At 44.1% G+C, this 17,041-nt stretch overlaps 1 protein-coding gene across 1 annotated transcript; it reads left to right on the top strand.

Annotated features, from left to right (window-relative positions):
* Nucleotides 1–325: 325 nt before the first annotated feature.
* LOC146194931 (monocarboxylate transporter 11-like) lies at nucleotides 326–12,794 on the top strand. The gene is made up of 5 exons (XM_084596675.1): nucleotides 326–548; nucleotides 2,500–2,643; nucleotides 8,393–8,688; nucleotides 9,251–9,839; nucleotides 12,427–12,794. Exons 1-5 carry the CDS (start codon nucleotides 326–328, stop codon nucleotides 12,600–12,602), a joined length of 1,428 nt encoding a protein of 475 aa, XP_084452801.1. The 3' UTR covers nucleotides 12,603–12,794.
* Nucleotides 12,795–17,041: the final 4,247 nt, after the last annotated feature.

The following is a 17,041-nucleotide window of genomic DNA, read 5'->3' as shown; positions in this document are numbered from 1 at the left end:
CTTGCTCAGATTTCTAGTGTGATCCCTTCCGCTAGCATGGTTTTACAAACATAATTTTTTTCTGTTCTTGCTCTTTTTTTCCGTTATTCATTGATGGGCTGTGCAATTTTGCCCAAATTAAATGCGTGAATTTTTAGAAATGCACCGGATGTAAACTGCTGGTGCTTGCGTACTACCTCTGGCGGCTGTCCTAGTGAGATACGTGCCATTGTTAAAAAGTCCAAGGCTGCAGACACCTCGGCTGAAATATAGGGCTGAGTATTGCAACGCAGACTACTTGTCTCATCCAGATACACTCCCCCCAGCTTCAGGGTAAAGCCAGAGAATGAGCACTGCGTCGCCATCGATGGCACCCACCATCACACGTACGCACCGATTGGACTGGCTCTGGAGTGTGCCCCTCATAACGGCGTGCGCCGCCTTCCTGAGCACCGTAGGAGTATCTAATTACGGCTTCTTTTATGTGGTGTACATGGAGCACTACCGTATCTCCCGCGAGGAAGCTTCTTGGCCGGCCAGCGTTCATTGCATCGTCTCCCACGTGATTGGTAAGGCATCGTCCTGGCATATGTGAAGGATGAAGTAAAAATAACAAACAAAAACAACTCATTTTTAATTATTTTGAACGCTCTCTGACAGGAGTATAATAAAAGTTTTCGCTGGTCTATTTGGACCATTTAAACGGACAACGTAGAGTGCTATAGATACGAAAATGGTACTTGTAGCGTTAAGAGATAGGAAGCGCACCGAGTGGGTCAGAGACATTACTCGAGTTACTCACATTCCAGTCGAAATCAAGAAAACGAAGTTAGCATTGGCAGGGAATGTAGTGCTAAGAGAGGATAATCGATGGTCTCTGAGAGTAACCAATTAGATTCCATGGGAAAGAAAGCGTAGGAGGGGGCGGCAGAAACTTAGATGGGTGGATGAAGTTAAGACGTTCAGAAGGGTCAAGTGGATGCAGCTAGCACAGGGCCTTGTTAATTGGAGAAAAATGTGAGACCCCTTCGCCCTGCTGTCGGTTATAGTCTGGCTGGTGATGATTAATTTAACTATTGTACAATCGGATCAGGTTGAAGGAAACAAAAAGGCTACACTTTTTCCAACCAGATTTCTTCTTTTATTTATGCATACATATCAATGAATACGACAAATATCCCTTTTCATATCCCTTGACAATATAACCAAAATGAAAGCTTTGGGTTCAATGTACATGCATATTAAGGGGTGCTGATAAAGGTGCTAAGGATTGGGTCACATGCATATCCACTGCATTGTTTCACTAAGATGAAACGCCCTGGTGCGGACAAGAACGATAATGTGTTTTTCATATGCACACGTGAACGAATGAAACGAATTGATGTTTAACAGTATTTTACAAGCTCATACTGCCTTTATTTTTATAACGAGCCCAATGCGTTGAGAATGAAGGCTAGCGTAACATTTTCAGCGATAACCTCTCGGGTGAAGTTTTGTCCAGTGTCAGGATATGTATAACATTTCAGGATATGTGAAGACTGCGAAGTAGACAACAGAAGCACATGTGTGCCGCCAATGCCTATTTTCAATCTTGTGACTATTATTTACGCCGCACTAATGCAGACGTAGGCGCTGAGCGTGATTAGCATCCAAGTAGGGTGTGCATGTCACCATGACTTACTTGCTAATGTCTACTAATACAAAATTGGATTTTAGTGATCTCATGGAAAGCTCCACCCACCTTTACAAAACACAAAGGCGCCACAATGACGAAGAAGTCTAGCAGAAATTGTCACCTCAGATATTTTTATTGAGATATTGACAAAAATTTTTACAGTTTCTGAAGAGCATCGAAATTTTGCGTCTTAAGTTTTTTGTGACTCACAACTCATATGCAAGACGTCATAGAAGACGAATGGTGCCCGTTATTGTTGGTTAATTTCTACAGATCAGGAGCCTACCATGGGACGATCTTCGAATTATTGATTGTAATCGTGATGTTAAAATTACGTTTGAAACCTCTGTCCCTAAAAGTATGCCTATAATCGGGTAAGTGTTCCCTCTTGTGCCAACGCTGGTGGAAGCGACGAAATTGATTGCTGGCTGTTTTTATACTCTATAAATGCCTCCAAACTGGGTTTGGAAAATGTTAATAAAAGTGATCATGCAGTGTCGAGTGTAGTTTAACGCCGTTTTGCAGAGGAATGAATATGTGCAGAGGAGGAAACATCATCTATAACACTATTGGATATACGTTTGAGTCAAAGAAGGCTACATTATCCCACTAGTAGGTTATCCGCTTAAGGAAAACCACGAGCCCGTCTTGTTTCGAATAGTACCCAGAAAAACAAATATCGGTAAGTCTAGCACTTTTTGTACTAAGGTTTTCTAGACGTGCTATATAAATTACACTACAAAACAAACATACTGCAGGCATTTTAAAATGCTCTTAGAATCATAATGATTTCTGTGCAGCTCTTAAAAGCGAACTTAACGCCAAGCCTTGCCTTTTGCTTTTAGGCCTTATACTCGCCGTTCTACAGAAGCGGACATCCGTGTACAACCTCACGCTGATAGGCGGCATTTTTTCTTGGATGGGATTTGTGCTGTCAGCATTCGCGCCTAACATCGAAACCATGTCAGTGACCATGGGTGTTTGTTACGGTAAGTTTAACTATCCCTACTAATGAACGCCCCTATTCATAATAGGTTAACATTATTGCTGCTGGAAACATCAGCCGATGCAGAAGCATCCCGTGGGATAAAAATAAGGCCAAGTGCAGTGTTCTGACTCTGTCTGTGGTATGTATCCTACGCCCTTGGTATTTTTCGTGTCAGCGAAGCGACTAGACTGTATTCTAGAACCGCGGTTGTTGCTCAGCGCTCATGGCTCAACTTGCCTCACCACATTCGACTTGCTGTAGAGGTCATTAGGGCAATGTCGTAGATTCTGGATTCCATGAGGATCCCTTATCTAATTCATTCAGCTCAGCATGGGGATGACGTAAGCATCAGACGAAAGCAGTGAGTGGTCGGGCAAAGAAATCACAGGACTGCCGCTTCGGCCGTCGTCGCATGCACCGGTGAGCCAGTGACTGCGGCAATCATTAAAAGCTGAGGTGCAATCACTGTGAATCCTGACGGCCAATCACTTTCGGCGGACACCTGAAAGCCGTTGTTCTGTTATCCACCCACACTCCCCCATGCCACGAGACCAACTGTATTCGATTAAAAAAATGGGTGTTTATGAAATAGGGTATCAGGGCACCGAAATGTCAGAGACTCGCTCTATCGATCGCTGCCCTTTCAACATTCCATTCATGCCGCCCTGCGTCTGCCTCAGTATGAGGCTCTTGTGCAACACTCCCGTCAATAGCATCCAGAAAAACAAAGTGGATGAAGCAATACTGTTCACGTACCTACGTCCATGAGCGAACAGACTTAAAGCGCACGTGTGGGAGATAATGGCGGTACTCCCTTTGATTGGAAGCCTCAATAGATAGCTTGGACAGGTGCGCGACAAAATCTAGCTCACTTGCGCGAACTTGTGAAGCGGCCAAGGGCAATAAACCACGTATTCTCTGTACTCAGCATGCCTTCCTATTCGCGCAAAGGTTTCTGTTACCGACACTATAACTGGTTAGCGATTTGCATGCTTGTATGCATGGACTAGCGCTATGCTTTGCACTGCTCCGTCAATCCTAGCTGAATAATGCATGAAGCCACTTACTAGACTACAGAGATCGAACCATAACAAGAAGCCGTGTTCTGCCAAAGGAAAGAACAGTGGTACCATGCTGACACTGCAGGCTACACTTAAAAGAGACGAAGAGCGCGATCGGTCCAGTATTGCATGTTGTACGCTCAGAGTTTACGCTTTACTCTACAACTGTGTTCTGAAATCTCCTTGGAATAGCAAACCAGCAAACATTCAGTTAATGCATTATTTTTAATTGCATACGAAACGCAACTATATATTACTAATGGATCTACTGATTGCAATATAACACATTATACAAATCGCGCGGACCAGGTGGTGGTGGTTACAAATTCAGACCACCTACAGAAACATTTAGTCAGCACGGAACTTAAGTTTCGCCACCAGAGGGATTTGCTTCTGAGCCACATCGTGTAGCTCGCAAAATCCCATCAGTGCTGTGAGTCCGCTGTCGGTAAGATGGCTCTTACTCAGGCCCTTGCAAAGTGCACGAGTTAAAAAAAAATGATGCAGGAGCCTCGTAAAACGTTTTACAAACAAAGCTTTCGGGCTCTAATGTTTTCAGAAAGATTGTACGCTGCCGCTTTACGCATTTAGCAGCCAAAGATGTCCAAAGCAGCAAAGCCGTGATAAAGACAGCGGCTTTATATAAACCTATTTAAGCACATATTTCATCATCATCACCTCAGCCTGACTACATCCAGTGCTGGGCGAAGGCCTCTCCCATATTCCTCCCATTAACCCGGACAAGTGCGAGCTGAATCCACTTTACCTCTGCGAACTTCTTAACTTCATCCGCCCACCTAATTTTCTGCCACCCCCTTATTCGCTTTCCTTCCCTTGGAAACCAGTTTGTTGCCCTAAGCGACCATCGGATATCCTTTTTATCGCGCTACATGTCCTGTCCATGCCCATTTCTTCTTCTTGATTTCTACTATAAGGTCAGTGACTTCAGTTATTTCTCTTACCAACTTTGCACCTTTCCTATCTCTTAACGTTATCCCTACCATTTTTCTTTCCATAGCCCCCTGCGTTGTCCTCAACTTAAGTAGAACCCTCTTTCTTAGCTTCCACGTTTCAGCCCCTTAGGAAAGTACAGGTAATATGCAACTGTTGTATAATTTCCTCTTGAGCGATACCCGTAAGCTGCTAGTCATAATCAGGGAGTGCGTGCCAAATGCGCTCCATTCCAGTCTTATTCTCCTTGTTATATCCCTTTCATGGTCCGGATCTGCGGTTACTACCTGTCCTATATAGATATATTCGCCTACTTCTTCCAGTGCTTCGCCACGTAGCGCAAACTGCTGTCCCTTCCCTAGGCTATTGAGCATTACCTTAGCCTTCTGCGTATTGATTTTCAAGCCTACATTTTTACTTTTCTTGTCTAGGTCATCAATCATTATTTGCAATTCATCCCCTGAGTTACTTAGCAAGGCAATGTCATCAGCAAATCGTAGATTACTGAGGTATTCTCGATCTACCCTTATCCCTAACTGCGCCCATTCCAAGTCTCTGAATACTTCCTCTAAACAAGCTGTGAATAGTACTGGAGAGTGTGACTCCTTGCCTAACACCTTTCGTTATTGGAATTTTGTTACTTTGTTTATGCAGAGCTATGGTTGCTGTGCAGCCACTATATATATCTTCCAGCACTTTCACGTACGGCTCGTCTACCCCCTGATTTCGCAATGCCTGAATCACCGCCGAGGTTTCAACTGAGTCAAATGCGTTTTCGTAATCAATGAATGCTATGTATAAGGGCTGGTTATATTCCGAGCATTTTTCTATCACCTTATTGATGGTATCGATATGATCGATAGTAGAGTACCGTTTCCTAAACCCTGCTTGATCCTTTGCTTGATTGCAGTCTAAGGTTGTTCTGATTCTATTAGCGATTACCTTAGTAAATACCTTATACGTAACAGACAGTAAGCTGATTGGTCTGTAATTTTAAGGTCCTTAGAGCTCCCTTTCATGTGAATGAGGATAATGTTTGCATTCTTCCATGGTTCCGGTACCGTCGATGACACCAGGCACTGCGTATACAGGGTGGCCAGTTTTTCTAGCACGATATCCCCCCCGTCCTTCACTAAATCTGTAGTTATCTCATCCTCTCCAGCTGATTTCCCCCTTTTCATAGTTTCTAGTGCTTCCTTGACCACGTCCTTTGTCACTGGTGGAATGTCTGACTGTTTTTCCCTACCGCAAATCTCATTACGGTCCTGACTATTTTGGCTACTGTAGAGATCTGTATAGTACTCCTCGGCTACTTTGACTATCTTGTCCATATTAGTGATGACGTTGCCCTACTTGTCCCCTATCGCATACATCTGGTTTTTCCCTATACCCAATTTCTTCTTTACCGCTTTAAGGCTTCCCCCGTTATTTCGTGGCCGATATAAGGAAGTATAACATGGAGAAAATTGAGCATGCTGTAAAAGCCTGTGCATCCTGCAGTTTATACTACATATTAAGTTTAATTACGAGGCCTGACATCCTCTCATTATTACTATAGAATTAATCTATATTACCCACTATATACTTATTGACAAGGAAACCTACTCCTAGTTGTCGCCTCTCTGGCAAACCTCGATAACACAGTACATGGCCATCCTTCAGTACAGTATATGCCTCATTCGGCCTCCTAACCTCACTAAGCCTGATGGCATCGCATTTCAAACACTCTAGTTCCTCTAACAGCACTGCTAAACTAGCTTTACTAGATAGTGTTCTAGCGTTAAAAGTTGCCAGGGTCAGTTTCCAACGGCGGCCTGTCCAGCGGAGCCAAAGATTCTTTGCACCCCCCCGCTGCGTCGCAGGTCTAACCACCGTTGGTGTCTGAGGGTCGGTGTTCTGTAGGACTAATCATGGGAGGTCGTGGCCAATTACTGTATCTGGGTGGCCAATTTCTGTTCTGGTGATGCGTTGCCGGGGATGTTCACCGGTATCAGGTCGCACCGCAAGCCTTTTAATGCAAACCCTCATTATGCCTCGATGGTCCTAGGCAAGTCCGCCGCGCCCCGCGGCTCCAAGATTCCAGAGCTCCCAAATCCTGCGACAAACCGGCAGCGGGCGCCAGGAACCCGCCCGGGAGTCCACAGGAGCAACGCTTACCTGTGTTTGGTAGATCGGATCCGAGTGCCCGGCTCGGTGGTGACTGGCGTAGGCAATGGCCGCCGGTGTTGGCCGCGAATCAAGATCGGCGGTTGAACAACTCCGTTTAAAAATCGGGTGGTCCGGATCCCGCAGGTCGCCCGCGGTTGTCGCGAGGATTTCCCTGAGCGAAGGACGTAACTCAGGAGGTGCCCAGAACCTCGAAAAAAGGGACTGGAATAGGCCTTAGAAGCTGGGCGAAAGAAGACGTCCTTCGTCTTCGCAAAGGCCAAGTGGATACAGCTAGCACAGAACCGAGTTAATTGAAGGAATATGGAAGGGGCCTTCGCCCTGCAGTTGGTATAGTCAGGCTGAGAATGATGATGATGATTATGATTTAAAACCAGTGGATCAAGGAAAGCCGCTCACGTCTAAAACTGCATATATGTGGGCTTTCAGCACTGAAGGGATGAAAGTAGCGTCGGATTGAGGCCTATGCCCGATAAATTCCCAATCCTGACTTTAATCGTTTGAATTGCAAGGGTCAGCTGCTGTTTTATTCAGGTTCTTCAGAATGTCGACTTCAGAAATTCACCCAAATGCACTTTCCAGCAGCAAGCTGCGTGACTTATTGCGCACTTAGTGCGATACCATTCTTGCTATACTGTCAACCTGGCCTCGTGAGGCAAATTTTATTACTCGTTAGAGTGCATCACACGAACATGCCAAGACGCTGAGGGGCGGGGCAAACGACTATTTTTGCACACACACTTTACGCGAGCTTAAAGGCAACATGCAGCCAAGGTGTTGGCCCACACCGGTGGCGTTCCTTAAAGTTGAAATAATTTACTAGATCCTTAAATTCTCACTTTTTTTAGAGACTGCTCATGTTGTGAAACGATACCAGGCAACAGTTTATAAGCTAGTTTGGGTCAGTGATGCCTCGGCACTGTTTTTTTTTGTTTGGTATTTTTGAGGTCAGTGTGAAATTTGTGTGGGTGGGTAAGATGCTAGCAAGTAAGATCGGGCGTGAATGCCGATCGGTCCCTATCGAATTACTGAAAAGCTTCTTCCTGAGTACTTCTTCAAATAATGACGCTCAGAAAATAAAACAGATCCGTAGGTCCAAGGCAGGATATACAGTAATATTGTGTGGCAAGCACTCACATTGCTCTCAGTGGTGACCTCTTAAAAATGATGATAACGAAAAGCGAAAATATAAAGGGTGGAGTATTAAAACCTATACGCAGTACTTGTTCCCATTCTAAGTCTGCAACAATGAGAAGCTGTCTTGGCTCTTGGTTCTGAGGAGGTTTGTTTTACAGGAGATATCTCCAAGATGCTAGCTGTTTCCTAAATAAATATGATTATGCTGATGAATATAAGATCGGTTTGAAGAAGCGATAACAAAAGTTTATCTGAAATAAAAGAATTTTACATTTATTTTGTATGCGCAACATTGCCCGTCATTCACATTCAAGCTTTTTCTTCTAAGCGAAAGGCAGGAAAGCTACAGAATATACATCTTCAGTGTAAGCAAGCGAACTCCCAAACGTAAGTTGCGAAAAATTATTTCTGATAAAAGCTTTCTTTTTGTTCCAGCAATCGGCTCTGGAACCATGGTGATAATGCTTTCTGTATACAACGTCACGTACTTCAAAAAATATAGGGGCGTAGCCACCGGTTTCAAGTTCGTGGGATGGTCTCTGTCTGGAATCGCCTTCCCTCCAATCCTTACCTACCTCTTCAATGCCTACGGCTTCCAAGGAGGCATGTTATTATGTGGTGCGATAGTTATGAACGTTATGTTTTTTATTATGCTACTGAAAAGGCCAAGCCCCATCTTCTATTGCTCTTGTGGAAGGAGGAAGCTGAGCAAGCAGCCACTGATGACTAAGGTAATATCCACTACACATGATAACTGTATTTCCTCTGCTACTCATTCATATACTGGGAGCTGTTGCTACCCCGCTGCTTTTATTTTCTTCAGTGTGAATTACTAAACTATTGATATCTCATTCATATTTAATATGATCCTTCTGGACAATAATGTGGAATGTAGATAAAATTTGCTTCTCCCTCTTACTGCTGGCGATACCAATATCTTCATCTCAAACCTCTACAAATGTCAGGTCGGGTTAGTTTATTTTGTATTTTGCTTTATTATGCAAGTAAACTTACAGAATCCTCTCACCTCACCCACATTCTTATCACAGGCCAGCCTACCTTCACCTAAAAGAGCTTTACAGACATATTAAATTGATGGCTATGTTCTGCTAACTGCAGATCGGTACCAAATATGCTGCAGTATACAACAATGCTGATACATAATTTTGAGCAAGGCTAAGCGGGAGCATGCTGTGTTCACTAAAAATACATAACAGTAATTGTATCTATGTGATGCAGATATTATTTTGAAGCGAACAATTACATAAATATAATAACATGATAACTTTACAGGTTAAAACAACAAACGGCACTGGCAATATACCTGCACCCTGTGACCAGCCTGACGACAATGCCAACGGGGACATCAAAAAAGAAATGAGCGATTTGGGCGGATTATTTTGGGAGTCCATCTGCACTGCATTCAGTCCTCTACAAGCGCCGATATTTTACGCTTTCCTTCCCGCATTTGTGCTGAGTGACTACGGGGACATGGTTCTCTCTACCACCATTGTCGACTACGCCTTGGACAAAGGATGGCGCATTGACTATGCCAAGTCGCTCATTATATGCATATCGCTGGCAGGTATTGCTGGGAAGCTGCTCCCTCCACTGGCAGCTGACAGGGGTCACCTTAGTCGCAGCGCTCTGGTAACGCTCTGTTACTTGGTCATAGCGGTCGCCTTTCTGTCCCTGCCGCACGTCTCATCTTTACTGGGTGTCTGGCTGGTGTGCTCCGCTGCGGCGGCGCCTATCGGTTGCATGCTTACTATGAAGGGTGTCCTAGTTGCCGACTACCTCGGTATCGAGCACATACCTGCGTCATTGGGAATCACAGGACTGGCGATGCTGCCTCTGCTGCTCGGTAACCCTGCCATTATAGGTAAGTAAAATCTAAAAGTTTTTACTTATCGTACTATGAATGTGTGTAAAAGCCGCTTCGCATCAACCTGGTCACTAGACGAGGACAGCTATAGTGTACGACGCTATTGTCACTGTAAGGAAGGTTGGTTGGTTTCTGGGGTTTAACGTCCCAAAGCAACTCAGGCTAATCACTGTGTGGAAGGCAAATGATTACAAGTTCAATGCAAATTACACATAAACGATTGCAGCTGTCGTAAAGGCTTTGTGCGCGGAAACGCTGAATGAAGAAGCAGCATCACTGGCCCAGAGCATATTCTAGAGAGACAAATGAACTATATCGATTAGCCATTTTCACGCAGAAATATTTTACCAGCCTGCTGGGTTGCATGTGGGCCCAAGCAATAAGCCAAAATTATAAGCTACGAGAGAAAATATTTCAAGGCCCTGAACGGACTTTTGTTGCAGACAAGGTGCATTGACTTGAAACAAAAAAAAACGACATAAACTTACCGACGTGTTTAGTTTTCCGGCATGATCTCAAACTTGATTTGCATGTTTGGTTTACGACGTTTAGCTTCTGAAATCAGAGCCGGCTGTGAGGACGCCTTAATAGAAGAATCTGGAAACTGACTCCCCGCGATTCAATACCATGTATCGACATCGCGCAATACGCGGACACCTTGCTTTTTGCCTACATCGGGAAGCGGCTGCCGCAGCAGAGACAGAAGCCGCATCCTTATATATAGTAGTCGAGTGCCCGTAAGCACCTCGCCAGCATTGCGGGCGTGACATATATATACTTGTTCAACCGCTTTTATGCTTATTATGGACTTAATAAATGTTCCTACTGTTATGCGCATTTCTCACTGAAAGTTTTAATGCCATTCGAATCGAATGGCATGCGGTTGTTTTAGGGGCTAGAGAGTAGCATAACATCGTCATTAGGAAATGATGGCAATTACGATCAGTGAAAAACGAATACGACAGATAGAGGACTTTAGGACTAGTGCATATAAAAAGGCAATTGAAACAATTGTGTAGCGCTTTAAAGTGGATTATCACGTGTCGTGCAATGCTGTAGGTGTCAAATATTTCCATCCAAGCTGCTGCCTTTCAGCTATCAAACTGTAGGCCATTTACACTCCCCTATAAATCTGACAAATATAAACGAACATTATGGCTAATAAAGTAATAAACTGAATTACACATTTGCGGAAAACTGTAATATAATTTGTTGTAATCAATTTAAAGCAATCATTGACTTGCGACTTTGGCTGCGATGGAAGTAAAGGTATAGAAACTCCGCCCGGTACGAATTTTTGGTTGGGCTGTCAATGTAAGCAGCGCATTTTTGCATAAATACTATTATTCGAGTTTTCGATGATCCTGATGTACCATCGATTTCACACAGAGGCCTCAGACGAGACGAGCTCCAGCAAATTAGCAATTGAGGACCAAAAATGTTCACAGAAAATTTTAACCGCATCAAAATAACGTACAAATGCCGACCGAAATGAAGTCCTAACATGGTCTGCGCTTGACCACCAAGTTCCAAACCAGATATGACGCAATGAAGTGGTGGCTCTGTGGCTACGGGGCTCTATTTCTCAACGCAAGGACAGGGGAATAAATGCCGGCCGCGGTAGCCGCTTTTCGATAGAGGCGAAAAGCAAGGGACACTATACTGCACGATTTCACCGCATGTCAGAGAACACCATGTGGTCCATATTTCTTGACCTCTCTACTACGGTATCCCACATAAGCTGGGACAGTTTGCAATGTTGAATCACCCCCGCTCCCCAAAACAAGTGTGGAAATTTAAGCATGAATTTATAGTAATACGAGAGAAAGCTAACTGTGTTGAGCATGGTTGTGTATAGTTAGTAAGGTTGTGCATTGTTTTATGATTTGGATTAGCGGATGCTCAAGCATCGCCTTGGTGGCAGACGCAATACCTCAGTGACACCACCTTTTTATTAAGCGATTATATTCATAATTCTATGTTAGTTTCTAAGGGAAAGCAAAGCGCCTGTCTCTCTCCATTTTCGATGGACGCCTGCACTTAAATAGAGAAAGGTCACATCACCTTTTTATTCCACGATTTCATAATATGTCGAAATATTAGTCGGCGTACCTCTGCAAAGTTGTCATATTCGCAGCCTAACGACTTGTACCTGCAACCGGTCTTCCGGAGCTCTACGAAACCCCGACCAGTGCCGTGATTACACAAGGCGAAGGATTAGTCTCGTGACTAGATGCAACCTCGAGGTGCAACAACTGCGCGGCGGCGAGCCAGCGGCGAGTCACATTGTTAGGCGCTCCTGCCAAGCTAGCCAGTGATGAGGCTAAGCCCATGCTTTCAGGGCCAGGACATGACCTTGAGCTTTACATGCTAGTTAGCAATGGATCTTGAGCCTCAAAAACAGAAACCAAGACGGGCACCGGGTCATAACTTTCAACTCCGAAAAACATGAAACAAAAGATGCTCTTCCTGCGTACCATACTCATAATTGAAATACATTTAAGCTTATGATGTTTACATTATTCCAAACGTGCATATGAACAAAGGTATTTTTGGCGCCTATGTTTTCGACATGTGCATACAGGCTTTTTCCGGGACCGTATGGGATCCTACGACAACCTCTTTCGGTTCATCGCTGTCCTGGCGATCCTGGTCGCAGCCGCACTCCTTGGCCTTGTGTGCCACGAGAGAGCAGGCAAGAAAAAAACCCAACACGACGATCCAGCTATCCAAGTTGGATGCTACGGAGCAACTATTTAATGAGCGCAGTGTTGTTAAAGTTAAAGCCAGCCAACGGACACCACAGCGAGGCTATCATCAACCAATGACCGCAACACGCCCGTTACTATGCCTGCACACTTGACTATCACTTTGGAAGGTGGAGTGCTCTTTGAAGCCCGAAAATTGGTTCTGTAAACAGTGACTTTGGGTTACCTTAACTACTTTGTAGGAAAGGCGCAACAGCTGGCCAGGATCTCAATATGAATAAAAGCTATCATACAGCATTGCCCACTAACGTCTGTGTTGGGAATTCGATATAAGCCGTAATCCCTATCAAAGGAGGAAAGCGGTGTTCCGTCTGTAGATCAGCAGAAGTGAAACGCTTCATTTGTGCCGCAACTTGAACAGCGGCAAGCTTAAACGATGTTGGTCACACAGGCTAGCGCTGTTAATTTATTTGCTGGGAGATGCACTGGCAAAATATTCAAGCCGACCTCCATGCCCAACAAATCTCCTTCATGCGGTTTCTCACAACCGGCATCTCCCGTAGAAAATCTTATCAATCAAAATTCGTTATAGGACCATTGAAATTATGCAATACCGTCCTTACGCACGCAGAGTGTTTACTAGCCACGCTGGCAAGAAATGTAACACTTCAGACGGGAACGCTTCTTCTCACTTACTCGAATGAGGCCGGAACTTCAGTTGAGGTCAGACGCCGAGGTTGCCATCGCGAGATTCTTTTCAATTTCTCTTCCCTATCGCTAAGATAGATGACAGAGATATCATTATTTTCAAACTAGGTGATGTATATGCCTGATACGGGGGCTCAGTAGTTGGGGCGCTCGACTGCTGTGCCCAAAGATGCAGGATAGAATCCCGGTCATAGTGGCTGCTTTTGTTTGGAAGTAGAAAGCAAGGGGCTCGTGGGCTGTGCGATACAAGTGCAAGTTAAATTTCGCTCCTTACTATAGCCGTTTGCTAGCCTCTGCAGGAGCGGTAGCGGTATTTTTTTATGTGCGACGGCAGAGAAAATTAGTCGTACTTGAATACAACAGCGACAGCAACAAGAACAGTTATGTCAAATTACCCTGAATACAGGGCAGCCTCAAAAGCTTATTAGGGCGCAATTTTTGAATCTGTTGCGCATTAGTTCCATTATTGTTTCAAAATTTTGCAATTCTCCAAAATCCAGATCTTTTGTGTTCATTCTCTTTGGGGATAGTAGAGAGTTAACACAACAGCCTTCTTTTTTTGTGCCGTATCTTGTACAGTATTTTGTATTACGTTTAAATCCTTCATCTACAGCGCTAAGGTAGCAAGAAGTCTTATGGATTTAAACTTTCTGCCAAACTTTGTGAGCCACAGAGATTCCTAAAGCCGCCACACTCGTTCACCACAACATAAGTAACCAGCGAAAAACACATGAATCCAAGAAGAGAAGTACATAGGACAGCTGTTCCCTGTAGTTCTTCTGTTTCTGGGTCTTTTGCTGATTCAATATGTTAGAATCGCACCAAATAGCCCAATGGTTGCCATGTTACCGTTTAGGCATTTCGTAGGGCTCCTTGATTTTTCTTAATTCGCCTGTTTTCTCCCGATAGCAAAAGTGGCCACTTGATGCGTTGTTGAGTAGCGGAAATCCCCTGAAGAGTTGTTGCTTAGAGGCTACTCAGAATGAAGTATCAAAAAGCATTCAGTAAAAAATAAACTCTTCAAATCGCCTTCCCTGCTTACGATGACACACAGGCGGCACACGAAAATTAAGGAGCATGGGCGGTGGGGGCGACAATGACCAGTAAACCACCTCTTCTCTATTCCTTGTGCCATAACGAAGGTATGAAAATGATTCTCAGAATATGCTGGAGTGAATCGAGAAATCTTACCTCAGAAGAACAATGATGCAACGGCCCTTTTTTACATATATTGCATGACACCAAAAAGCGGCTCGAAAAGAAACACGCAAACGTAGGGGTAATGCCGTTGCTTTTGAAATGAGTGGCCTAAAGAGATCTATTAAATCTTATATACCGGTATTCAGGGAATTATTCATTTAAGGCATTTCATTATTAGCATGTAACGGTGCCTGTCCCGCTGATGTTCGACTACCCGCCAGCAGACTTTCTTGAAGACTAAAATATATGTCGGATAGATTGGCATCAGTTCCCATCTGATGCAGTATTCTAAGTAGTTCTCCCCAGAACTATATTCACAAGTTCTGGTACATTCAATGCGACTGCCAAGAAGGCAAAACGAAAAAAAAAAAAGAATTTGACAATTACAGTTGTCGGTAATGCAAAAATGAGAGCGCCGCTATTGAAGTATTTAGTTCCGCAATATCCTGATGTAAACAATTTTCACTTTATGTTAAGTGCACTTTGAATTTTTTCGGCCCTTTATATTTGCAAAAAGCCTTCAATAGGCACTCAATATTCTCCCAGGTATTGATGTTATAAAGCAGTCTCTTTAATGACGACCCCCGCGTCACCGTCGTTTGTGAGCAATATTTCTGCGTTGTTGGCGTGTTTTTGCTCTTGTGCACGAAGACATTTTAAAGAAGATATTTTGCGCATTGCTTAAGCTCCACCTTTAAGATTGACACGTGATTGGTTAATTAAAGGTGTCTACCCCACCCCTTTCTGGTCTACCCTCCCTTTACACACTTTCCTACATGTTAAAACAGTGCTCTCGTAATTTATGCCCCTATTATATACGACGCCACGTCAAATTACACACATAGCGATATAACCAGCCACACGAAACTCCACTAAACATATGATAACGCCCAGCATTCTCCAAGCTGACCGAACCTTTGCCTAGAGGTTGAATGACTCGTGACCCAAGAGTTCCTGGTTTGGTTTCAATGTCGCCCTCCCGTCTTACAGCGGCTGAATTGGCAATTGGACGCTCAGATAACAATGTATATCATAAAATTCATAAAATTCTAGCGACCTGCCAATTTTCAAATGCCAGAAAATGGTCAACATTTTTCGCTCGCTACACGCGCAGTCACTTCCTCATCGCTGCCTCCCCCTCGTTCCATCTTACACCTTTACCCTCTTCCTCCACTGACCATCTCACTCCGCAAGCACCACGGCAGTAACGTTCGAATTGCTAGCAAAAGCTCGCAGAAGCTGCACTGCTCCGAGTAAATTAAGATACCGTCTATACTGTCACGTAGTGCTACAAGGCCGTTGACACACACACAAAAAAAATAAAGGCTTGATGGTACTGAAAATACCTCTTTATTGGGCTGACTTACGCCCGCAAAAGAACTAAGCAACTTGGCGGTGGCGATAGCAACAAACGTGCCCGTTGATCGTCGAACAAAGAATGCCCTTCACACTCGTCAACGCTCAATTTAAAGGCTGCTCAGAACAATCTAGATAACATTGCAAACTGCTACCAGCACAAGCTGGAACATTGTAGAAACATACGCGAGTGATCGGAATCTTCGAGACAGATCTCGGCGCATCGTCCGCGACAATGAAAATGATAACGGTTCGTATCGCGACAACGAGCAAGAACAAATACGGGACACAGAATTGATACGCGTGCCAAAATCACAGTGATAAGGCCGCATGCCGGCGGCTGTATCAAAAAACAACAAATACAGTTTTGAAGATTTCGCGGCAATACGTCTAAGATGCAACAGCGTCAATGGGCCTCTCATAATCTCTATGCTGCCATTCTTCCGGTTCTCTGAGACGTCTTTGTTAAGGAAAACTATGGTAGATTGTTGGAAGCTGAAAACAACTCCCGCTCAAAGTTGGCTAGTACCAACGGTTTACTACGACTGCTCTCTGGGACACCCTATTGCTGTGTAACAGTTCTGCCAACACCGAGATGGGCATCGCTAAAATCATCAACAGGCCCATAGAGCAACGACCTTAAAGCTGGGTGGGATCCTCTTTGTTCAAAAGTCATAATACAATATCGCGACAAAGGTATACTTTATTATGATCTGTGACGAAAGTCCGACTTTTAGAAAAAAAAATTATAATGCGTTCACTAGATGATTGCGAATCTTTATATGCGCTGCAAACACGTGTAGAAATATCGGCAGCGTCGGTACACAGACTGCTTTTCTTCTGCCTGATAGAATTTTGAAATTTTTTCATAGCCAGGTTTGATGTATTACTCTGGTCTCTCCAGAAAATTTTAGCTGAGAGGCAGGCCATGTCACTATTTTTTTGTCGAGTAATCGTTTCTTAGCTCTGCAACGCTATCTTGGTCGTGAAGCATTGTTACCTGGCTCAGATTACTGCCTTTTTATCATAAAAAGATGTCTCTGAAGTGATTACCGAAGAGAGGCTAACGAGGGAGTTTAAGTATGGCAAATGGCGATGCATTGGCTTGATTTTGTTTGCTGTACATGGATTAGTGCTCAATAGCTGTTAAAGCGAAGCCCTTAGGTGGCATTCCCGGCTCCAGCTGCGTTTTCGTCGCCGCCAGCCTAACCGATGGGCCGCGTTACG

The sequence above is a fragment of the Amblyomma maculatum genome, chromosome 3, assembly GCF_055883805.1.
Source record: "Amblyomma maculatum isolate TAMU_Amacu chromosome 3, ASM5588380v1, whole genome shotgun sequence".
Lineage (NCBI taxonomy): Eukaryota > Metazoa > Arthropoda > Arachnida > Ixodida > Ixodidae > Amblyomma > Amblyomma maculatum.
The sequence above is the reverse complement of the archived record's forward strand: the minus strand, read 5'-3'. Positions and strand labels throughout refer to the sequence as shown.